This window comes from Salmo salar, chromosome ssa16 (genome assembly GCF_905237065.1).
Source record: "Salmo salar chromosome ssa16, Ssal_v3.1, whole genome shotgun sequence".
Classification (NCBI taxonomy): Eukaryota; Metazoa; Chordata; class Actinopteri; order Salmoniformes; family Salmonidae; genus Salmo; species Salmo salar.
The window spans coordinates 33,831,841-33,857,910 of record NC_059457.1 but is presented as its reverse complement, the minus strand read 5'-3'; the positions used below and the strand labels follow the sequence as shown (position 1 = coordinate 33,857,910).

The 26,070-nt window shown below is 42.2% G+C and overlaps 1 protein-coding gene across 1 annotated transcript; it reads left to right on the top strand.

Annotated features, from left to right (window-relative positions):
- The first annotated feature begins 234 nt into the window (after window positions 1–234).
- On the top strand, window positions 235–25,478 carry LOC106573700 (heat shock factor-binding protein 1). Its single transcript, XM_014148990.2, has 4 exons — window positions 235–526; window positions 1,597–1,663; window positions 2,071–2,197; window positions 25,160–25,478. The coding sequence occupies exons 1-3, from the start codon at window positions 482–484 to the stop codon at window positions 2,193–2,195; spliced, it is 237 nt and encodes a 78-aa protein (XP_014004465.1). The 5' UTR covers window positions 235–481; the 3' UTR covers window positions 2,196–2,197; window positions 25,160–25,478.
- Window positions 25,479–26,070: the final 592 nt, after the last annotated feature.

Sequence of the window (26,070 nt, the reverse complement as noted above, 5' to 3'; positions counted from 1 at the left end):
CATTTACTTTTATAATTAAGTATATTTAAAATCGAATTATTTTTTAATTTTACTCAAGTAGTATTTTACTGGGTGACTTTCACTTTTTATATTAATGTATCTTTACTTTTACTCAAGTATGACAATTGGGTACTTTTTCCACCACTGTCCACAGACAGACTTGTTGTCTCCCACAATGTATCAATGCTAGTCACTTTGCATAGGGTCGGGTTTACGAGACTATGAAAACTGCGGGATTAAAATCATCGAATATAGCCAAATCGAGGCTCTGCATACCAAAAAACTAAACGTTCCACATTCCGTTGGGTTTCTGCTTCAGTGTTCTCGCGATACAACGTGTTTTGCAAAAACAGCTGACTGACATATCTGGATTTACGGGGTAGAGCTAGGGATCCTCTATTTATTTTAGCTCACGGTAGCTAATTTAGCTAGAGTTCATTTTACACCACTTCATAACACGCGTGTCGTGCAGAGGGAAAATATGGCAGAAACTGATCCAAAGTCAGTTCAGGACCTTACCAATGTGGTGAGTATATGACATTGAAGCTAGCTAAATTAGCTAGCCAGCCAACATTCACCCAGGCCTGGTGAATGGATATGTTTCGATTTACATTAGCCAATCATTTCAATAGCCTATGTAACTAGCTAGCTAAGAAATTGGATCGTACGAAATGACTGTAAAAGTAGAATATCAAACTCTAGAACGGTAAGAAATTATCATGGCTCCAATTGCTGTAGTGCCAAAGATGTTTTTTATAACTAACCCAAGATAGACCACAGTCTGTAGGCAGAACAAGCAAAGAGGTGGGCAGACCAAGCACGATTTAGCGAGATCCTATTGGCGCGTTCTCGCACGTATTTTTATACGTCATTAGGGAAAGAGTACCCTGTGAAATGCGTGTTGGCAATAATTACATTGGCTCTTGCACTCTTACTAAACACCGCAATTTAAAAAAAAACTTTGGCAAAGGGTAAAGTCTACAAAACATAATCTACTCTATTCGTAACATATTGTAGTTGGTAACAAATCTGTATTGAGATCAAATGTTTATTGATGATACAATTTGCAGAATGTCGGCCAAAATCCATCTCGCGCCATCTTCTCCCATTGCTGGCCACTGGCCTCCCACTCATCACCATATTTGGTGGGGTGGAAATGCCAATCGGATGTTTCAGATGTATACGTTCAGTGAAACATCTGGCTCATTGTTCTATCTGTGGTAATGCTGTGGCTACATCTCCCATAATCTGGATTTCACTGACTGAAAAAGGAACGCCTTCTCTTTTTATCCATGATCATGCTCTGTATAGCTTGCTTATATAAATAAACAATCACGATATAAAAAGGGCCAATACATTTTGATGTGGTTTGAATCCTGCTAAATTAAAGTTTACAAAATTATTCTGAATTGACCACAAACCATCTTTGCTGTATTTTTTTTCTCTACTTCCCCCCCACCCCTTTCTTTATTTCTATCCTCCAGTTTGCCTTTTGGATTTTCATAAATTGCTTGCAAGATGGGTCACATTTGGTCATTGAATACAATAGATCATATCAGCCTGTGTTATGGTACACCTGTTACTGCTCTCTAAAAGGTCCAGACGCTGCTGCAACAGATGCAGGACAAGTTCCAGACCATGTCAGACCAGATCATCGGAAGAAATATCCTCAACATGTTTAGGTAACTTGGTATGGGCCTAGATCTTTCAAGTCATTATACATCTTTTATAAATGGGGGTGTCATACGGTCACATCCCCATTAGTTCATTTCCAAACATAATGGTCTTTAGTCCAATTTGATGTTTATTTTACATAAGCTAATTTTTCAAAGATTTCTGGTAGCACTTTATATTACAGCACAGAAAGAAGCAGTAATTGTTATAGTATTGTTATAGTATAGTAGTGCATAGGAATACATTAGATATGTCTTACCAGTTGGAGTCAGAATATTGGTTGGGGTGTGTCTGTTAGTAATCATCATTAATGTTATAATGGAGAGGTATTCCAGCCAGCACATCCCATCCGTCAGCGTTATCCACAAGTCCATTGTCTTCCTTAACCATGTTCACTTGATGAGATGAGCACCCGCATCGATGACCTGGAGAAGAACATTGCTGACCTCATGACCCAGGCAGGCGTGGAGGAGATTGAGGGGGTCAAAGAACCGCAAGTCAAAGAAGGACAAGGTTCATGAAGGTAATATAACGGCACTTTACTAAATGTTTTCTATTTCTGTATGATACTCATCGGTCCCCGGTTAAAATGTTTAAGATACGAGTGCATCGGTCTGCAGACCACAAAAAGATCAAAATGAGGCATGCATTGGTAAGAAAATCTATTCAAATATTTCGAATCGCTGGTTCCCAAAAACCATTCTCATATTACTTTCTACCTTATCTTTTGTGACAAATGATGTGTCCTCTCCTTCACTGTCAAACTAAGCATGTAACTGTGTTGACAGTCATTGATCTACAAGTAATTTTGCATGGCGAACAACCCCAGGCAATATCAGTAGCCTAGTCAAACTGCGCAATGTGCGCAGCTTCACGTGTTGACCAACGAGGTAGGCCCCTTATCTTGCACATCTGTGTGCCTTCAGCGTAAAAAATAAATAAATGCTTGTGCAATATTTGGCTTTATTAGTTGAGTGACAACCAATGTAATTGCTAGGTTATTGTTATGAAATGTACTGTTGAAAATAGTGTTTTACCAGATTAAAGTAAGCTACCGGAGACACAACTAATCTGGCTATAGCCTACCTGCTGATCGGGGCATAGCCTACATTAGATTTTATTTCAATTGTTCAGGTTCACCATCAGCAATAGTTTTAGTAGTTTTGCTTTAAGCAATCAGTGTATATGGTCAAGTGTAGATATGCAGGGTTGGTTGATCATTTCATAAAGAGGACAGCAATCACTTTTGTAAACCGCACTGCATGGTCGAAGCAAGGAAAATAAAAATGACTAGTTAATTAGTGGGTGATGGTGATTTCAGATCAAAACTGTGGCCAAAATGTAGCTCACTATACCATTGCTTCCCCTAATCTGAGCGCCATACAGCCGCCATTTTGTAAGCTCTGACCCAAATGTACTATTTTGTGATTCTTTTGTCATTTAAACTCAGCAAAAAAAGACTGTCACTGTCAACTGTGTTTATTTTCAGCAAACTTAACATGTGTATGTTAATATTTGTATGAACATAACAAGATTCAATAACTGAGACATAAAGTGAACAAGTTCCACAGACTTGACTAACAAAAATGGAATAATGTATCCCTGAACAATGGGGGGGTCAAAATCAAAAGTAATTGTCAGTATCTGGTGTGGCCACCAGCTGCATTAAGTACTGCAGTGCATCTCCTCCTCATGGACTGCACCAGATTTGCCAGTTCTTGCTGTGAGATGTTATCCCACTCTTCCACCAAGGCACCTGCAAGTTCCCGGACATTTCTGGGGGGAATGGCCCTAGCCCTCACCCTCCGATCCAACAGGTCCCAGACGTGCTCAATGGGATTGAGATCTGGGCTCTTCGTTGGCCATGGCAGAACACACACAGAACGAGCAGTATGGCTAGTGGCATTGTCATGCTGGAGGATCATGTCAGGATTAGCCTGCAGGAAGGGTACCACATGAGGGAGGAGGATGTCTTCCCTGTTAACGCACAGCGTTGAGATTGCGTGCAATGACAACAAGCTAAGTCCGTTAATGCTGTGACACACCGCCCCAGACCATGACGGACCCTCCACCTCCAAATCGATTCCCGCTCCAGAGTACAGGCCTCAGTGTAACGCTCATTCCTTCGACGAAAAACGTGAATCCGACCATCACCCCTGTTGAGACAAAACCGGTGATGTCTGGTGAGGACCTGCCTTACAACAGGCCTACAAGCCCTCAGTCCAGCCTCTCTCAGCCTATTGCGGACAGTCTGAGCACTGATGGAGGGATTGTGCGTTCCTGGTGTAACTCGGGCAGTTGTTGTTGCCATTCTGTACCTGTCCCGCAGGTGTTATGTTCGGATGTATCGATCCTGTGCAAGTGTCGTTACACATGGTCTGCCGCTGCGAGGATGATCAGCTGTCCGTCATGTCTCCCTGTTGTGCTGTCTTAGGCGTCTCACAGTACGGACATTGTAATTTATTGCCCTGGCCACATCTGCAGTCCTCATGCCTCCTTGCAGCATGCCTAAGGCACGTTTACGCAGATGAGCAGGGACACTGGGCATTTTTCTTTTGGTGTTTTTCAGAGACAGTAGAAAGGCCTCTTTAGTGTCATAAGTTTTCATTACTGTGACCTTAATTGCCTACCGTCTGTAAGATGTTAGTGTCTTAACGACCGTTCCACAGGTGCATGTTCATTAATTGTTTATGGTTCATTAACAAGCATGGGAAACAGTGTTTAAACCCTTTACAATGAAGATCTGTGAAGTTATTTGGATTTTTACGAATTATCTTTAAAGACGGTCCTGAAAAAGGGACGTTTCTGTTTTTGCTGAGTTTATTTTCACTTTTATTTTTTCAGTGTAGCTGCTATCAATTTCTTACAACCGACATGAACTTTTGACCATCAGATCGGAAGTTACTTACCTCAATTCCGGTTTTGACTTTGACTCATCTACCCTTGGCTCTTTCTGTAATTCCAACCCAATTTTCGGGCTACCCAAGAGGAAATGCAGACGTTAGAGGCAAGAGAGGGGGATCCTGGTGAGATTAAAGTAAAGGGAGAACCGGCCACCTCTTCCCTCCATTCTACTGGCCAATGTGGATGAGGGAGATGTTGTTTTTCCGGTCCCACACTGCCAGGTCTTCTTTTCTACCAAAGGGACTTTCGAAACTGCAATATTTTCTGCTTTTCTGAAACATGGCTCTCGGACAAGATACCTGCCGTTTGCTATCCAACTCGATGGATTCTCCATTCACCGTGCCTCAGTGGAGTTAGGGAAATCGAGGGGGGAGGGGTTTGCCTCTTCATCAACAACAACTGGTGTGCTGACTCAAAGCCTATGGATGAATCGACCCCATTGTTTACCAGTCTTGGAATACCTCATGGTCAAATGCCGACCCTTTTACCTCCTGAGGGAGTTTTCAGCTGTTATCGTGACTGTTGTATACATTTCACCTCAGGACAAGAAAAATAACAAGCTGGCACATAAACTGTACAAGGCTATAACCAAGCAGAAGAACGTACATCCAGAGGCTGCTTTCCTGGTTGCCAGCAATTTTAATTCCACATCATTAAGCCACGTGATGCCTAACTTCCATCAACACGTCTCCCTCGCCAGTAGGGGTGATAAGTCCTAGACCACTGTTATTCTAGTCACAAGCAAGTATACAAGGCCCTCCCTCATCCTCCATTGAGCAAATCAGATCATGACTCCGTACTCCTGCTTCCTGTTTACAAGCAGAAGCTTAAACAGGAATTACCTGTGACTCGCTGTGTTGAGAAATGGTATCCATAATCAGAGTTTGTGCTACAGGACTGCTTTGCTAGCATTGATTGAAATATGTTTCGTGATTCCGCTGATAACATCGACGAGCTAACCACCTCAGTCATTGGCTTCATTAGAAAATGCATTGGCGACATTGTCCCCACAGTTTAGGTTCGCTGCTTTCCCATTTAAAAGCCCTGGATTAACAGAGGTTGGCGCTAAACTAAAGGATAGGTCTACCGCACACAGGGCTATCGCAGACAACCCTGAGGCTATGGCTGAAGACAGGAACAAGTACAAGAAATCCCACAATGACCTCCGCAGAGTCATCAAACGATTCCTATTTATAGGAATAAAGTGGAATCATATTACATGCCACATGTGGCAGGGGCTAGAATCCATTAAGGATTACAAAGGAAGACCCGGCCGGGATCTGCCCAACAATGTGAGGGTAACCACCGACCCAGAAAATTGGGTGATCTAGCTCTCTGATGCCGACGTGAGTAAAGTCTAAATCGAGTCAAGGCCACAGAGTCCGATTAGTATTCCAGGGCGCGTTCTCACAGCATATGCAGAACAGCTGGCAGGTACACTACATGACCAAAAGTATGTGGACACCTGCTTGTCGAACATCTCATTCCAAAATCATGGGCATTAATATGGAGTCGTCGTCCTCCCCCCCCCCTGCTGCTATAACAGCCTCCACTCTTCTGGGAAGGCATTCCACTAGATGCCGGAACATGCTTTGGGGACTTCCTTCCATTCAGCCACGAGCATTAGTGAGGTCAGGCACTGATTTTGGCTGATTAGGCCTGGCTTGCAGTCGGAGTTCCAATTCATCCCAAAGGTGTTGGATGGAGTTGAGGTCAGGGCTCTGTGCAGGCCAGTAAAGTTCTTCCACACCGATCTTGACAAACCATTTCTGTATGGACCTCGCTTTGTGCACTAGGGCATTGTTATGCTGAAACAAGAAAGGGCCTTCCCCAATCTGTTGCCACAGTCAGAAACACAGATTGTCTAGAATGTCATTGTATGCTGTAGCGTTAAGATTTCACTGAAACTAAGGGGCCCGAACCAGGAAAAACAGCCCCAGACCATTCCTCCTCCACCAAACTTAATAGTTGGCACTATGCGTTGGGGCAGGTAGCGTTAACCTGGCATTCGCCAAAACTAGATTTGTCCGTCAGACTGACAAATGGTGAAGCGTGATTCATCACTCCAGAGAATGCGTTTCCACTGCTCCAGAGTCCAATGGCAACGAGCTTTACGCCACTCCAGCTGACGCTTGGCATTGCGCATGGTGATATTAAGGCTTATTTGCGGCTGCTCAGCAATGGAAACCCATTTCATGAAGCTCCCAACTAACCATTATTGTGCTGACGTTGCTTCCAGAGGCAGTTTGGAACTCTATAGTGAGTGTTACAACCAAGGACAGATGAGTCACTATCGCTTTATTGATCCACTATCCCTGCACATTGTAAATATGGTACTGGAACTGACCCTGAGTGTATATAGTATGCTTACTTTATCATGTTCTTCTTATTTTTATATATTGTGTATTTTTGTTCTACCCTCTTATTGATTAATGTATTGTTGGGGTTAGAACTTGCAAAAGGCATTTCACTGTATTTGTGGATGTGACATTAACTTGAATCTAGATGCCCCATCTCCCTTATTGCTCAGCTCAGGTGCTTGCATATGGTACACCATAGATATACAGTACCAGTCAAAGGTTTGGACACACCTACTCATTCCAGGGTTTTTCTTTATTTTTACTATTTTCTACATTGTAGAATAATGGTGAAAACATCAACACTATGAAATAACACATGGAATCATGTAGTAACCAAAAAAGTGTTAAACAAATCTAAATATATTTTAGATTGTTCAAAGTAGCCACCCTTTGCCTTAATGATAGCGTGTCACACTCTTGGCATTCTCACAACCAGCTACACCTGGAATGCTTTTCCAACAGTCTTGAAGGAGTTCCCAAATATGCTGAGCACTTGTTGGCTGCTTTTCCTTCACTCTGCAGGTCTTCCTTTCCATCTGATGCAGCACTCCATCACTCTCCTTCTTGGTCAAATAGCCCTTACACAGCCTGGAGGTATGTTGAGTCATTGTCCTGTTGAAAAACAAATGGAGCGATAGTGGCTGCCAATGACTGGAACGAATTGCAAAAATCACTGAAGCTGGAGACTTATATCTCCCTCTCTAAGTATGAGCTGTTTGAGCAGCCAATCTGTAAATAGCACACCCAACTACCTCATCCCCATATTGTTATTTATCTTCTTGCTCTTTTGCACCCCAGTATCTACTTGCACATCCTCATCAGCACATCTATCACTCCAGTGTTAATGCTAAATTGTAATTATTTTGCCTCTATGGCCTATTTATTGCCTTACCTCCCTACTCTTCAACATTTGCGCACACACTGTACATATATTTTTCTATTGTGTTATTGACTGTACGTTTGTTTATGTGTAACTCTGTTGTCGTGTCTCTGGCTATGCCGGATTAAGTGATATGACATGCTATTCTATAAAATAATTTCTCTGTAATTAATATTACCTGATTAAGCTAATCGGGTTAATGTAATTGACTAGAAAGTCGGGGCACCACGAAATAATGTTTATAGAGCTGTTATCTCCCGAATACACTCTTAAAGACCTGGTAATCTTTTACATCAATAGCAGTCAATGTTTAATCGTCACTTTATTCAGTCTCATCTAAAAGTTGTAAATTCTTGGTTATCTTCACAAACCCTGGCTTACAAGTTGAATCAGTAATACAAAATTTGGTTTAATTATTTATTTACTAAATACCTAAATAATCACACAGAATTACATCTACACAGAATGGATCATACATTGATTACAAGTTATGTCATAAAGAAAACGTCCCTGGTGGACGGAACATATACGACGGCTGGTTACACCAAGAGAGGGGGTTGGGTTTGAGTGAAAGAGCGGGAAGACTGAGTAACAAAGGGAGAAGCTATGCTATCGTAAATACAGAATCTTTTGCATTCTAAATAACCGCCCATTTGAAAAAGGAAAATGCAATAAATACTTACTCTAAGCTGCGCTTCGGTAGATTGGTCGTAGATGGTAGGCCGGGTTGTCCTTTGAAGAATGTCTGGTGGTAGAACAGATACTTTGTAGTATCGTTGTGTTAGACTGGATACGTTGTCCGTCCTTTCCTAGCCCACGTTTACAGCGACTGCTGCTAACTCAACGGCTAGAAGGTATCACTTCTGGAGTGAATAAGAGTGAAAAGTTCATACCAAGTTGCCATACTTTTAAGTAGAGGTCGACCAATTATGATTTTTCAACACCGATACTGATTATTGGAGGACCAAAAAAAAGCCGATGCCGATTTCTTTTCTTTTTTTCTTTATTTGTAATAATGACAATTACAACAATACTGAATGAACACTTATTTTAACTTAATATAATACATCAATAAAATCAATTTAGCCTCAAATAAATAATGAAACATGTTCAATTTGGTTTAAATAATGCAGAAACAAAGTGTTGGAGAAGAAAGTAAAAGTGCAATATGTGCCATGTAAAAAAGCTAACGTTTAAGTTCCTTGCTCAGAACATGAGAACATATGAAAGCTGGTGGTTCCTTTTAACATGAGTCTTCAATATTCCCAGGTAAGATGTTTTGGGTTGTAGTTATTATAGGAATTATATAACTATTTCTCTCTATACGATGTATATTTCATATACCTTTGACTATTGGATGTTCTTATAGGCACTTTAGTATTGCCAGTGTGACAGTATAGCTTCCGTCCCTCTCCTCGCTCCTACCTGGGCTCAAACCAGGAACACATCGACAACAGCCACCCTCGAAGCAGCGCTACCCATGTAGAGCAAGGGAAACAACTACTCCAAGTCTCAGAGCGAGTGACGTTTGAAACGTTATTAGCACGCACCCGGCTAACTAGCTAGCCATTTCACATCGGTTACACCAGCCTCATCTTGGGAGTTGACAGGCTTGAAGTCATAAACAGCGCAATGCATTGCAAAGGGCTGTTTGAATGAATGCTTACCAGCCTGCTGCTGCCTACCATCGCTCAGTCAGACTGCTCTATCAAATCATAGACTTAATTATAACATAATAACACACAAATACGAGCCTTAGGTCATTAATATGGTCGAATCCGGAAACTATCATCTCGAAAACAAAACGTTATTCCTGTTACATTGCACAATCGTCAATGTTATGTCATAATTACGTAAAATTCTGGCAAATTAGTTCACAACAAGCCAGGCGGCCCAAACTGTTGCATATACCCTGACTGCGTGCAATGAACGCAAAATGACACAATTTCACCTGGTTAATATTGCCTGCTAACCTGGATTTCTTTTAGCTAAATATGCAGGTTTAAAAATATATACTTCTGTGTATTGATTTTAAGAAAGGCGTTGATGTTTATGGTTAGGTACAGTCGTCCAACGATTGTGCTTTTTTCGCAAATGAACGCTTTTGTTAAATCATCCCATGTTTGGCCAAGTCGGCTGTCTTTTGTTAGGAAGAAATAGTCTTCACAGTTCGCAACGAGCCAGGCGGCCCAAACTGCTGACTCTGTTTGCAAGAGAAGTGACACATTTTCCCTAGTTAAAATAAATTCATGTTAGCAGGCAATATTAACTAAATATGCAGGTTTAAAAATATATACTTGTGTATTGATTTTAAGAAGGGCATTGATGTTTATGGTTGGAGCAACGTGTACCTAAGCGATTATATGCAACGCAGGACAGGCTAGATAAACTAGTAATATCATCAACCATGTGTAGTTAACTAGTGATTATGATTGATTGATTGTTTTTTATAAGATAAGTTTAATGCTAGCTAGCAACTTACCTTGGCTTCTTACTGCATTCGCGTAACAGGCAGGCTCCTCGTGGAGTGCAATTTAAAGCAGGTGGTTAGAGCGTTGGACTAGTTAACGTAAGGTTGCAAGATTGAATCCCTGAGCTGACAAGGTAAAAATCTGTCGTTCTGCCCCTGAACAAGGCAGTTAACCCACCGTTCCTAGGCCGTCATTGAAAATAAGAATGTGTTCTTAACTGACTTGCCTAGTTAAAGGTCTAAAAAAATAAAAATCGGCCAAATCGGCATCCAAAAATACCAATTTCCGATTGTTATGAAAACTTGAAATCGGCCCTAATTAATCGGCCATTCCGATTAATCGGTCGACCTCTACTTTTAAGCTCATGTTATTCTGGCTGGTGTAGTCGAAATTCATCCTTTTGTCGTGTAGGTCGTCACCTTCACATTGAAATTCGATGCCAATTGCATAGGTTCTTGATGATGTTGGCGTAGTTCTGTAGGTGGTCTTTGTCCTTTCAACTTATATAGGATTGGTAGAGAGGGCCGTGTTTCATAGTTTACAACCACTGTCTGTTCACATGGGCGGGGCCACTGAGTTGGCAGAGTTTACTCTATGACAAACTGTTCTCTCATTAAAGGTAAACTTCTCCTTAATGCAACCACTGTGTCAGATTTCAAAAAAGCTTTACGGCGAAAGCACACCATGCGATAATCTGAGTACAGCGCTCAGCCACCAAAACAAGCCATACAGATACCCGCCATGTTGTGGAGTCAACAAAAGTCAGAAATGGCGTTATAAATATTCACTTACCTTTGATCTTCATCGGAATGCACTCCCAGGAAAATGATCGTCCCAATAAGTGCAAACCAGAAGGGATGGTGTATCGCTGCAGAATGCTGTAGTTGCCATTCTGGTTTAGTGTGCCTTGAATTCTAAATAAACCACAGACCGTGTCACCAGCAAAGCAACCCTACACCATCACACCTCCTCCTCCATGCTTCACGGTGGGAACCACACATGCAGAGATCATCCGTTCACCTACTCTGCATCTCACAAAGACACAGCAGTTGGAACCAAAAATCTCACATTTGGACTCATCAGACCAAAGGACAGATTTTCACCGTTCTAATGTCCATTGCTCGTGTGTCTTGGCCCAAGCAAATCTCTTTTTGGTGTCCTTTAGTAGTGGTTTCTTAGTAGCAATTTGACCTTGAAGGCCTGATTTTCACAGTGTCCTCTGAACAGTTGATGTTTAGATGTGTCTGTTACTTGAACTCTATGAAGCATTTATTTGGGCTGAAATTTCTGAGGCTGGTAGCTCATTTTATTTTGGTATTTTATTAGGATCCCCATTAGCTGTTGCAAAAGCAGCAGCTACTCTTCCTGGGGTCCACACAAAACATGAAACATGACATAATACAGAACATTAATAGACAAGAACAGCTTAAGGACAGAACTACATGCATTTTTTTTAAAGGCACACGTAGCCTACATATCAATCAATACATACATGCATACATACATACATACATACATACTAGGTCAAATAGGGGTGAGACGTTGTGCTGTGAGGTGTTGCTTTATGTGTTTTAACCAGGTTTGCTGTTTATTTGAGCAATATGAGATGGAAGTGAGTTCCATGCAATAATGGCTCTATATAATACTGTACGCTTTCTTGAATTTGTTCTGGATTTGGTGACTGTGAAAAGACCCTGGTAGCATGTCTGGTGGGGTAAGTGTGTGTGTCAGAGCTGTGTGTAAGTTGACTATGCAAACAATTTGGAATTTTCAACACAATGTTTCTTATAAACAGAAGTGATGCAGTCACTCTCCTCAACTCTTAGCCAAGAGAGACTGGCCTGCATAGTATTTATATCAGCCCTCCTGATTACAATGAAGAGCAAGACGTGACGCTCTGTTCTGGGCCAGATGCAGCTTAACTAGGTCTTTCCTTGCAGCACTGGACCACACGACTGGACAATAATAACGATTAGACAATACTTGAGCCAGCAAAACTTTGCTTTTTGGAGTGTTGTGTCAAATCAGCATCTCTTTATTACAGACAGAACTCTCCCCGTCTTCACAACCATTGAATCTATATGTTTTGACCATGACAGTTTACATTCTAAGGTAATGCCAAGTAATTTAGTCTCCTCAACTTGTTCAACAGCCACACCATTCATTACCAGATTCAGCTGAGGGCTAGATCTTAGGGAATGATTTGTACCAAATACAATGCTCTTAGTTTTAGAGATGTTCAGGACCAGTTTATTACTGGCCACCTATTCCAAAACAGATTGCAACTCTTTAAGGGTTTCAGTGACTTCATTAGCTGTATTTGCTGATGCGTATATGGCTGAATCATCAGCATACATGGACACGCATGCTTTGTTTAATGCCAGTGGCAGTTCATTGGTAAAAATAGAAAAGAGTAGAGGGCCTAGAGAGCTGCCCTGCGGTACACCACATTTTACATGTTTGACATTAGAGAAGCTTCCATTAAAGAACACCCTTTGAGATCTATTAGATTGCCATATCGTGAATTCAGAGCTGAGGTTAAAGCCATAACAAGTTTTTTTCAACAACTGGTTATGGTCAATAATATCAAAGGCTGCACTGAAATCAGGCAGTACAGCTCCCACAATCTTCCTATTATAAATGTCTTTCAACCAATCATCAGTCATTTGTGTCAGTGCAGTACATGTTGAGTGCCCTTCTCGATAAGCATGCTGAAAGTCTGTTGTTAATTTGTTTACAGAGAAATAGCATTGTATTTGGTCAAACACAATTTTTTCTAACAGTTTGCTAAGAGCTGGCAGCAAGCTTATAGGTCTGCTGTTAGAACTAGTAAAGATCGCTTTACCACTCTTGGGTAGCAGAATTACTTTGGCTTCCCTCCAGGTCTGAAGACAAACACTTTCTTCTAGGCTCAGATTACAGATATGACAGATAGGAGTGGCTATAGAGTCAGCTACCATCCTCAGTAGCTTTCCATCTAAGTTGTCAATGCCAGGAGGTTTGTCATTATTGATCGATTACAATTTTCCCATCTCTCCCACACTAACTTTACATAATTCAAACTTGCAATGCTTTTCTTTCATTATTCGTTTTTTTATGCATGAATACGATGGATCACTGTTCGTTGTTGGCATTTCCTGCCTAAGTTTGCCCACTTTGCCAATGAAGTAATCATAAAAATAACTGGCAACATTAAATGGTTTTGTGATGAATAAGATATCTGATTTGATGAAAGATGGCGTTGCATGCCTTTCTGCCCATAATTTCATTTAAAGTACAAGTTTTTTCCATCATTCTTTATATAATTGATTTTGGTTTCATAATACAGTTTCTTATTCTTTTTGTTGAGTTTAGTCACAATTTCAGCCAGTCAAATGTGCAGCCAGACTTAGTGGCCACTCCTTTTGCTCCATCTCTTTCAACCATACAGTTTTTCAATTCCTCATCAATCCATGGAGCCTTAATAGTTCTAACGGTCAGTTTCTTAACAGGTGAACGTTTATCAATAATTGGAAGAAGCAATTTCATAAATTCATTAGGTGAAATGTCTGGATGCTCCTCATTTATCACATCAGACCAACAAATATTTTTAACATCATCCACATAAGTCGCAGCAAATTATTTTGTATAAGCTCTTATACACTATTTTAGGCCCAGCTGTTGGAACTTTGGCTTTCCTGGATATTGTGATCACTGCATCCAATGGGTATGGATACAGCTTTAGAACAAACTTCTACAGTATTAGTAAAAATGTGATTGTTACATGTGGATGACCTTGTTCCTGTAGTGTTTGTAAATATTTTTTACTTAACCTTTATTTAACTAGGCTTGTCAGTTAAGAACAAATTGTTATTAACAATGACGGCCTACCCTGGCCAAACCCTAAACTGGACGACGCTGGGCCAATTGCCGCCGCTCTATGGGACACCCAATCGAATCAAATTTATTTATATAGCCCTTTTTACATCAGCTGATATCTCAAAGTGCTGTACAGAAATCCAGCCTAAAACCCCAAACAGCAAGCAATGCAGGTGTAGAAGCACGGTGGCTAGGAAAAACTCCCTAGAAAGGCCAAAACCTAGGAAGAAACCTAGAGAGGAACCAGACTGAGGGGTGGCCAGTCCTCTTCTGGCTGTGCCAGGTGGAGATTATAACAGCACATGGCCAAGATGTTCAAATGTTCATAAATGACCAGCATGGTCAAATAATAATAATAATCATAGTAGTTGTCGAGGGTGCAACAAGTCAGCAACACAAGAGTAAGTGTCAGTTGGCTTTTTCATAGCCGATCTTTGAGAGTATCTCTACCGCTCCTGCTGTCTCTAGAGAGTTGAAAACAGCAGGTCTGGGACAGATAGCACGTCCGGTGAACAGGTCAGGGTTCCAGCAGGTCTGGGACAGGTAGCACGTCCGGTGAACAGGTCAGGGTTCCAGCAGGTCTGGGACAGGTAGCACGTCCGGTGAACAGGTCAGGGTTCCATAGCCGCAGGCAGAACAGTTGAAACTGGAGCAGCAGCACGGCCAGGTGGACTGGGGACAGCAAGGAGTCATCATGCCAGGTAGTCCTGAGGCATGGTCCTAGGGCTCAGGTCCTCCGAGAGAGAGAAAGAAAGAGAATTAGAGAGAGCATATTTAAATTCACACAGGACACCGCATAAGACAAGAGAAATACTCCAGATGTAACAGACTGACCCTAGCCCCCCGACACAAACTACTGCAGCATAAATACTGGAGGCTGAGACAGGAGGGGTCAGGAGACACTGTGGCCCCATCCGATGAAACCCCCGGACAGGGCCAAACAGGCAGGATATAACCCCACCCACTTTGCCAAAGCACAGCCCCCACACCACTGGAGGGATATCTCCAACCACCAACTTACCATCCTGAGACAAGGCCGAGTATAGCCCACAAAGATCTCCGCCACGGCACAACCCAAGGGGGGGGGGGCGCCAACCCAGACAGGAAGACCACGTCAGTGACTCAACCCACTCGAGTGATCCCAGTGGAAGGTGGGGAACCGGCCAGGCAGAGACAGCAAGGGCGGTTCGTTGCTCCAGCCTTTCCGTTCACCTTCACACCCCTGGGCCAGACTACACTTAATCATAGGACCTACTGAAGAGGCGAGTCTTCAGTAAAGACTTAAAGGTTGAGACTGAGTCTGCGTCTCTCACATGGGTAGGCAGACCATTCCATAAAAATGGAGCTCTATAGGAGAAATCCCTGCCTCCAGCTGTTTGCTTAGAAATTCTAGGGACAATTAGGAGGCCCGCGTCTTGTGACCGTAGCGTACATGTAGGTATGTACGGCAGGACCAAATCGGAAAGATAGGTAGGAGCAAGCCCATGTAATGCTTTGTAGGTTAGCAGTAAAACCTTGAAATCAGCCCTTGCCTTAACAGGAAGCCAGTGTAGGGAGGCTAGCACTGGAGTAATATGATCAAATGTTTTGGTTCTAGTCAGGATTCTAGCAGCCGTATTTGGCACTAACTGAAGTTTATTTAGTGCTTTATCCGGGTAGCCGGAAAGTAGAGCATTGCAGTAGTCCAACCTAGAAGTAACAAAAGCATGGATTAATTTTTCTGCATCATTTTTGGACAGAAGGTTTCTGATTTTTGCAATGTTACGTAGATGGAAAAAAGCTGTCCTTGAAACAGTCTTGATATGTTCTTCAAAAGAGAGATCAGGGTCCAGAGTGACGCCGAGGTCCTTCACAGTTTTATTTGAGACGACTGTACAACCATCCAGATTAATTGTCAGATTCAACAGAAGATCTCTTTGTTTCTTGGGACCTAGAACAAGCATCTCTATTTTGTCCGAGTTTAAAAGTAGAAAGTTTGCAGCCATCCACTTCCTTATGTCTGAAACACAGGCTTCTAGCAAGGGCAATTTTGGGGCTTCACCATGTTTCATTGAAATGTACAGCTGTGTGTCATCCGCATAGCAGTGAAATTTAACATTTATGTTTTCGAATGACATCCCAAGAGGTAAAATATATAGTGAAAACAATAGTGGTCCTAAAAAGGAACCTTGAGGAACACCGAAATTTACAGTTGATTTGTCAGAGGACAAACCATTCACAGAGACAAACTGATATCTTTCCGACAGATAAGATCTAAACCAGGCCAGAACTTGTCCATGTAGACCAATTTGGGTTTCCAATCTCTCCAAATGAATGTGCTGATCGATGGTATCAAAAGCAGCACTAAGATCTAGGAGCACGAGGACAGATGCAGAGCCTCGGTCTGACGTCATAAAAGGTAATTTACCACCTTCACAGGTGCAGTCTCAGTGCTATGATGGGGTCTAAAACCAGACTGAAGCGTTTCGTATACATTGTTTGTCTTCAGGAAGGCAGTGAGTTGCTGCGCAACAGCTTTTTCTACAATTTTTGAGAGGAATGGAAGATTCGATATAGGCCGATTTTAGTTTTTTTTATAATTTTTGTGTCAAGATTCTGCTTTTTCCAGAGGCTTTATTACTGCCACTTTTAGTGAGTTTGGTACACATCCGGTGGATAGAGAGCCGTTTGTTATGCTCAACATAGGAGGGCCAAGCACAGGAAGCAGCTCTTTCAGTAGTTTAGTTGGGATAGGGTCCAGTATGCAGCTTGAAGGTTTAGAGGCCATGATTATTTTCATCATTGTGTCAAGAGATATAGTACTAAAACACTTTAGTGTCTCCCTAGGTCCTGGCAGAGTTGTACAGACTCAGGACAACGGAGCTTTGGAGGAATACGCAGATTTAAAGAGGAGTCCGTAATTTGCTTTCTAATGATCATGATCTTTTCCTCAAAGAAGTTCATGAATTCATTACTGCTGAAGTGAAAGCCATCCTCTCTTGGGGAATGCTGTTTTTTTAGTTAGCTTTGCGACAGTATCAAAGAAATTTCGGATTGTTCTTATTTTCCTCAATTAAGTTGGAGAAATAGGATGATCGAGCAGCAGTGAGGGCTCTTCGATACTGCACGGTACTGTCTTTCCAAGCTAGTCGGAAGACTTCCAGTTTGGTGTGGTGCCATTTCCGTTCCAATTTTCTGGAAGCTTGCTTCAGAGCTCGTGTATTTTCTGTATACCAGGGAGCTAGTTTCTTATGACAAATGTTTTTCGTTTTTAGCGGTGCAACTGCATCTAGGGTATTGCGCAAGGTTAAATTGAGTTCCTCAGTTAGGTGGTTAATTGTTTTTTGTCCTCTGACGTCCTTGGGCAGGCAGAGGGAGTCTGGAAGGGCATCAAGGAATCTTTGGGTTGTCTGAGAATTTATAGCATGACTTTTAATGCTCCTTGGTTGGGGTCTGAGCAGATTATTTGTTGCGATTGCAAACGTAACAAAATGGTGGTCCGATAGTCCAGGATTATGAGGAAAAACATTAAGATCCACAACATTTATTCCATGGGACAGAACTAGATCCAGAGTATGACTGTTGCAGTGAGTTGGTCCAGAGACATGTTGGACAAAACCCACTGAGTCGATGATGGCTCCGAAAGCCTTTTGGAGTGGGTCTGTGGACTTTTCCATGTGAATATTAAAGTCACCAAAAATTAAAATATTATCTGCGATGACTACAAGGTCCGATAGGAATTCAGGGAACTCAGTGAGGAACGCTGCATATGGCCCAGGAGGCCTGTAAACAGTAGCTATAAAAAGTGATTGAGTAGGCGGCATAGATTTCATGACTAGAAGCTCAAAAGACGAAAAAGTCGTTGTTGGGGGGGGTTTTTAAATTGAAATTTGCTATCGTAAATGTTAGCAACACCTCCGCCTTTGCGGGATGTGCAGGGGATATGGTCACTAGTGTAACCAGGGGGTGAGGCCTCATTTAACACAGTAAATTCATCAGGCTTAAGCCATGTTTCAGTCAGGCCAATCACATCAAGATTATGATCAGTGATTAGTTCATTGACTATAACTGCCTTGGAAGTGAGGGATCTAACATTAAGTAGCCCTATTTTGAGATGTGAGGTATCACAATCTCTTTCAATAATGACAGGAATGGAGGAGGTCTTTATTCTAGTGAGATTGCTAAGGCGAACACCGCCATCTTTCATTTTTCCCAACCTAGGTCGAGGCACAGACACGGTCTCAATGGGGATAGCTGAGCTGACTACACTGACTGTGCTAGTGGCACACTCCCCTAAGCTGGCAGGCTGGCTAACAGCCTGCTGCCTGGCCTGCACCCTATTTCATTGTGGAGCTAGAGGAGTTAGAGCCCTGTCTATGTTCGTAGATAAGATGAGAGCACCCCTCCAGCTAGGATGGAGTCCGTCACTCCTCAACAGGCCAGGTTTGGTCCTGTTTGTGGGTGAGTCCCAGAAAGAGGGCCAATTATCTACAAATTCTATCTTTTGGGAGGGTCAGAAAACCGTTTTCAACCAGCGATTGAGTTGTGAGACTCTGCTGTAGAGCTCATCACTCCCCCTAACTGGGAGGGGGCCAGAGACAATTACTCGATGCCGACACATCATTCTAGCTGATTTACACACTGAAGCTATGTTGCGCTTGGTGACCTCTGACTGTTTCATCCTAACATCGTTGGTGCCGACGTGGATAACAATATCTCTATACTCTCTACACTCGCCAGTTTTAGCTTTAGCCAGCACCGTCTTTAGATTAGCCTTAACGTCGGTAGCCCTGCCCCCTGGTAAACAGTGTTTGATCGCTGGATGATTCGTTTTAAGTCTAATACTGTGGGTAATGGAGTCGCCAATCACTAGGGTTTTCAATTTGTCAGAGCTAATCGTGGGAGGCTTCGGCGTCTCAGACCCCATAACGGGAGGAGTAGAGACCAGAGAAGTCTCGGCCTCTGACTCCGACTCGCTTAATGGGGAGAACCGGTTGAAAGTTTCTGTCGGCTGAATAAGCGACACCGGTTGAGCATTCCTACAGCGTTTCCCTCCAGAAGCCATGAGAAAGTTGTCCGACTGCGGGGACCGTGCGAGGGGGTTTATACTAACGTTACTATCTGTACTTACAGACGCTGTTTCATCCTTTCCTACACTGAAATTGCCCTTGCCTAACGATTGCGTCTGAAGCTGGGCTTGCAGCACAGCTATCCTCGCCGTAAGGCGATCGTTCTCCTGTATATTATGAGTACAACGACTGCAATTAGAAGGCATCATGTTAATGTTACTTAGCTTCGGCTGTTGGAAGTCCTGACGAACCATGTCCAGATAAAAGCTCCGGAGTGAAAAAGTTGAATGAAAAAAGTTGAGTGAGGGGAAAAACTAAAAATATAAACGGTAATCAAAAAGTAAAAACCGTGAAGTTGTCAGGTAGCAAAGTAAGATTGGCAACAAAACGCACAGCAGCATGTAAACAAGTCTGCAAGTTGTGACCGGAAACAGGAAACAGTTTCCAATCACAGCCAGTTGTGATACAGCATGGAATCAAACCAGGGTCTGTAGTAACGCCTCTAGCACTGCGATGCAGTGCCTTAGACCGATGCGCCACTCGGGAGCCCCAGTAGGTAGGTTGATTAATAACCTGAACCAGATTACAGGCACTGGTTACGGTAAGAAGCTTCCTCTTGAGCGGACAGCTTGATGAAAACCAGTCAATATTCAGGTACCCAAGAAAGTAGACCTTTCTGTTTACATCACATACACTATCAAGCCTGTCACACATATTATTTAGATACTGACTGTTTGAACTTGGTGACCTCTAGCAACACCCCCAAAAAAAGCTTTAGATGTGCCAAGTGAACCTGCAACCACAACACTTCAATAACACTTGACATAAGATCTTCTCTAAGCATTACAGGGATATGGCTCTGTGTATACATACAGCAACATCTCACCCATAAGCATTTCTGTCTTCTATAGATGTTATATCCTTGTATTGCTACTACTGAATTATCTAAGTGAGTTTCAGAAATTGATAATATATGAATGTTAGCAAGTTATTGATTTCATGAACCTTATTTCTAAGGCTACATATATTAATATGAGCTATTTTCAGTCCTTTCCTGGGTAGCTTATCAGAGATAGACATAATGTGGAAAAGAGCAAAGAAAGCAAGAGAAAAATAGGGTGGACAATGAGCCTGTAAGCAATGTCCCCACGCGCTCTCCCAGCTTTCATGGCTGGGATCAGTTCTTTCCTCTTCTGGCACACAGCTTCAGGATAGTCCTCGTTGAGGAAGATATCATTTCCTCGAGTTCTTGGCTCTTTCCATAACAGCTACCTTGTCCTTGAACCTCAGGATTTCCGGTGGTGGGATTTCCAGTCCTGTGGGCGCGCTTCACTTCAATCTTCCTGTGGTCCATCTTCAATTTCTCAGATATCATTTCCCTCACTTTGTCCTCAAACTCCATCCAGGTCTCATGTGGAGATTCTGCAATTACGTTCACAACCACGTGGTTCCACCTTGATTGTCCCTCAATGATTCATCTGTCATTGTTATTGTTGATTCACATACAGAACTGATGTCCTCTCTCAATGTCATCTTGCCGTTCTCTTGTTTCAACTCATCGAACTGACCCTGGGACAACCACAAACTGTTCTTCAGGTCCTGGACCTCGTCAAATATTTTAGTAGTTGAATCCACCAGTATTTGGACAAAACACTTGAAGCTATTTTCTTGTTGTAACAACTGCTTGTAGAACTCTTTGTTCATTTAAAAGATCCTTCATGTGTGATAGACACCACTGTCCTCAGTCTATGTCATGGTAGCTAGCAACGTAGGTTACGCTGTTACTCCTCGTAGTTCCAGGAAGAGTATTTGTCCTCTGCAGCAGAGGTAACTCTGTGTCTTCCTTTCCTGTGGCAGTCCTCATGAGAGCCAGCTTCATCATAGCACTTGATAGTTTTTGCGACTGCACTTGAAGAAACTTTCAACGTTTTTGAAATTTTCCATATTGACTGACCTTCATTTCTTAAAATAATGATGGACTGTCGTTTCTCTTTTCTTATTTGAGCTGTTCTTGCCATAATATGGACTTGGTCTTTTACGAAATAGGGATATCTTCTGTATATCACCCCTACCTTGTCACAACACAACTGATTTGGCTCAAGCACATTAAGGAAAGTTTTATCAAGGCACACCTGTTAATTGAAATGCATTCCAGGTGACTACCTCATGAAGCTGGTTGAGAGAATGCCAAGAATGTGAAAAGCTGTCATCAAGGTAAAGGGTGGCTACTTTGAAGGATCTCAAATATATTTTGATTTGTTTACCACTTTTTTGGGTTACTACATGATTCCATATGTGTTATTTCATAGTTTTGATGTCTTCACTATTAGTCTACAATGTAGAAAATATTTAAAATAAAGAAACCCTTCAATGAGTAGGTGCGTCCAAACTTTTGACTGGTACCGTCTCAACTCAGACAGATCCAGTTCAGATTTTTATTTAGAATGGAAAATTAGTTAATGCAACAAATGTTAGTGCATTGACCCAAATCACATCGATTCGTTCCTCTAATCAAACCAAATTGTTTCAAACTGAATTGTATCATATTGGAGCCCATGTATCTACACTGAACAAAAATAAACACAACATGCAACATTTTCTAAGATTTTACTGAGTTACAGTTCATATGAGGAAATCAGTCAATTTAAATAAATTCATTAGGCCCTAATCTATGGATTTCACATGAATGGGAATACAGATACAGTGTTTGGAAAGTATTCAGACCCCTTGACTTTTTACACATTTTATTACATTACAGCCTTATTCTAAAATGGATGAAACATTTTTCCCCCTCATCAATCTACACACAATACCCCATAATGACGAAGCAAAATCAGGTTTTTAGAAATGCTAGCAAATGTATTAAAAATAAAAAGCATACCTTATTTACATAAGTATTCAGACCCTTTGCTATGAGACTCTGAAGTTGAGCTCAGGTGCATCCTGTTTTCATTGATCATCCTTGATGTTTCTACAACTTAATTGGAGTCCACCTGTGGTAAATTCAATTGATTGGACATGATTTGTAAAGGCACATACCTGTCTTATATAAGGTCCCACAGTTTACAGTGCATGTCAGAGCAAAAATCAATCCGTGAGGTCAAAGGAATTGTCTGTAGAGCTCTGAGACAGGATTGTATCGTGGCACAGATCTGGGGAAGGGTACCAAAACATGTCTGCACCATTGAAGGTCCCCAAGAACACAGTGGCCTCCATCATTCTTAAATGGAAAAAGTTTGGAACCACCAAGACTCTTCCTAGAGCTGGCCGCCCGGCCAAACTGAGCCATCGGGGGAGAAGGGCATTGGTCAGGGAGGTGACCAAGAACCCAACGGTCGCTCTGACAGAGCCCAGAGTTCCTCTGTGGAGATGGTTGTCCTTCTGGAAGGTTCTATCATCTCTGCAGCACTCCACCAATCAGGCCTTTATGGCAGAGTGGCCAGACGGAAGCCACTCCTCAGTAAAAGGCATATGACAGCCCGCTTGGAGTTCGCCAAAAGGCACCTAAAGGACTCTCAGACCAAGAGAAACAAGATTCTCTGGTCTGATAAAACCAAGCTTGAGCTATTTGGCTTGAATACCAAGCGTCACATCTGGAGGAAACCTGGCACCATCCCTACGGTGAAGCATGGTAGTGGCAGCATCATGCTGTGGGGATGTTTTTCAGCAGCAGGGACTGGGATGCTAGTCAGGATCGAGGGGAAATATGAACGGAGCAAAGTACAGAGAGATCCTTGTTGAAAACCTGCTCAGGACCTCAGACTGGGGCCAAGGTTCACCTTCCAACAGGACAATAACCCTAAGCGCACAGCCAAGACAATGCAGGAGTGGCTTCGAGACAAGTCTCTGAATGTCCTTGAGTGGCCCAGCTAGAGCCCACACTTGAACCCGATCTAACAACTCTGGAGAGACCTGAAAATAGCTGTGCAGCGACGCTCCACATCCAGGTGGGCTCCCCAAATACAGGTGTGCCAAGCTTGTAGCGTCATACCCAAGAAGACTCAAGGCTGTAATCCCTGCCAAAGGTACTTCAACAAGGTACTGAGTAAAGAAATGGGGTGTGTAGATTGTTTGAAAAATAATAATAAAAAGGCTGTAACAAAATGTGGAAAGTCAATGGGTCTGAATACTTAACGAATGCACTGTATGCATCTTTGTCACACATACCTTTAAAAAAAAAGGTAGGGACGTGGATCAGAAAATCAGTCAGTATATGGTGTGACCACCATTTGCCTCATGCAGCGCGACACATCTCCTTTGCATTGAATTGATCAGGCGGTTTATTGTGGACTGTGAAATGTTGTCCCACTCCTCTTCAATTACTGCACGAAGTTGCTGGATATTGGCGGGAACTGGAACACGCTGTCAATCCAGAGCATCCCAAACATGTTCTATGCATGTTATGTCTGAGTATGCAGGCCATGGAAGAACTGGGACATTTTCAGCTTCCAGGAATTGTGAACTGATCCTTGCAACATGGGCTGTGCATTATCATGCTGACACATGAGGTGATGGCATTGGATGAATGGCACAACATTGGGCCTCAGGATCTTGTCACGGTATCTCTGAGCATTCAAACTCCCATCGATAAAATGCAATTGTGTTCATTGCCCGTAGTTTATGCCTGCCCATGTCATAACTACACCGCCACCATGGGGAACTCTGTTCACAACATTGACATCAGCAAACCGCTTGCCCACATGACGCCATACTGCCCGGTACCATTGAAGCCGGGATTCATGTGTGAAGAGCACACTTCTCCAGCATGCCAGTGGCTATCGAGGTGAGCATTTGCCCACTGAAATAAGTTACAACACTGAACTGCAGTCAGGTCAAGACCTGGTGAGGACGACGAGCACGCAGATGAGCTTCCCTGAGATGGTTTCTGACAGTTTGTGCAGATATTCTTCGCTTGTGCATACCCAGTTTCATCAGCTGTCCAGGTGACTGGTCTCAGACGACCCCACAAGTGAAGACGATGGATGTTGAGGTCCTGGGGTTGCATGGTTACACGTGGTCTGCGGTTGTGAGGCTGGTTGGACGTACTGCCAAATTCTCTAATGACATTGGAGGCGGCTTATGGTAGAGAAATTAACATTAAATTCTCTGGTGGAATTTCCAGCAGCCAGCATGCCAATTGTACTCTCCCTCAAAATTTGAGACATCTGTGGCATTGTGTTGTGACAACTGCACATTTTAAAGTGGCCTTTTATTGTCCCCAGCACAAGGTGCACCTGTGTAATGATCATGCTGTTTAATCGGCTTCTTGATATGCCACACCTGTCAGGTGGATGGATTTTCTTGGCAAAGGAGAAATGCTCACTAAAGGGATGTAAACAAATTTGTGTACAACATGATTTAGAAATAAGCTTTTTGTGCATATGGAACATTTCTGGGAACATTTCTTTTTTTATTTAAGCGCATGAAACATGGGACCAACACTTTACATGTTGCATTTATATTTTTGTTCAGTGTAGAGACTTATTGTATCTTCTTGAACGTGAAAGATTCACATTCCTAGTACTCACCTTCTGGCACTCATCCCTGTATCCAAGTTGGTAGTAGTCCTGCATATACAAACATTTCAGGTGAAAGAAAAGTTATCATTTAAGCTGCATGAATAACCTCACTGGTCAACATCTTTGACAAATCCCATTCAGAAAGTGTCACATGGCTAGCATTCACATCCTTTACTCAAATTATAGTTTATGGCCTACCTTTTTATGGCCTACCTTTTTGATGCCACATACCAATTTGAAGTTGAAATAACATTAGTTCTCCATCAATGACACATTTGATCAAAATGAATAATTCAGATTTTTTTTTACTTGAATTGATGGAAAGTTCTTTGTAGGTCTATAGATAGATGATGATTGCAGTTGGAAACCGTAAACAATTCCATCAGGAAAAATTAGTGTCCCTAAGTGTATGCTTAACCAACTATAAAACACATTTCAATTACAGGTTGCCAAGACGACAAGCTGTCAAGGACTTTCTTCAGGAGCAGCATACTCTTCCACTATAACCATGAACTATTTTCATTTAGTGTGTTGTGAAATGCTTTTTTATATTGACTATTGTAATAAAAGTAACAGTTCTAATGTAGTGACTTGAAGATGTGTTATTTGTAAATTAGTATTTCCCTCAGAACTTTTCAGCCCTATTAGTAATGGTTGATTGAAGTATACAGTAGAAGCCAGTGATATTAGCAGCACTGTGCCAAGTGGAATGCATTCAGAATTCAACTGATTTTCTTCTATTAAAGTTATTTAATACAAACCAATCTTAGTCTCATTCTTAGACAAAACATCAATCAACATATTGGTTTTACTTGGAAGTTGCTTTGTTTTAAAATCAGCCTGAATGCCCTGAACCTATCCTATGGGCCTCTTGCAGATGTGCCTCCTTTAAGGTGTGTATCAGGATAGTGTTGCCCTAGAGCCCTCAAACTCAACTCTGGACCTCAAAGCCATTTCCACTGCATTTTTTCATTGTTCCCCTCTAATCAGGGACTAATTTAGACCTGGGACACCAGGTGTGTGCAATTAATGATCAGATAGAAGAGAAACGAAACAGGCTCCAGACCTTGTATAACCCTGCCCTTGAGGAGATCTTGACTGAAGAACTCTCAGCTACAACCGAGGCGGCCAGCACAATCAGACCCTAACACCATGTCCCACCTGACATCTCACCTCATCCACATGGGGATGTTGGCCTACTCTATAATTGGGATGATAATAATAATTTTCCTAGGACTCTTTATTCAAATGCTTGTAAAAAGACGCATAAAAGGACATGTTCTCCATACTTTCTACAAGATCATCTTGGTTTACCATATAACAATGGTAAAGAAATAATAATTTAAGTGCCAACAG

Bases quoted from the DNA above. Each gene is read 5' to 3' on its own strand.
- LOC106573700 (XM_014148990.2), top strand. From the start codon at position 482: ATGGCAGAAACTGATCCAAAGTCAGTTCAGGACCTTACCAATGTG. The intron at 527-1,596 runs GTGAGTATATGA...GCTCTCTAAAAG, and splicing joins TTCAGGACCTTACCAATGTG to GTCCAGACGCTGCTGCAACA. The intron at 1,664-2,070 runs ATATCCTCAACA...AACCATGTTCAC, and splicing joins AGACCAGATCATCGGAAGAA to TTGATGAGATGAGCACCCGC.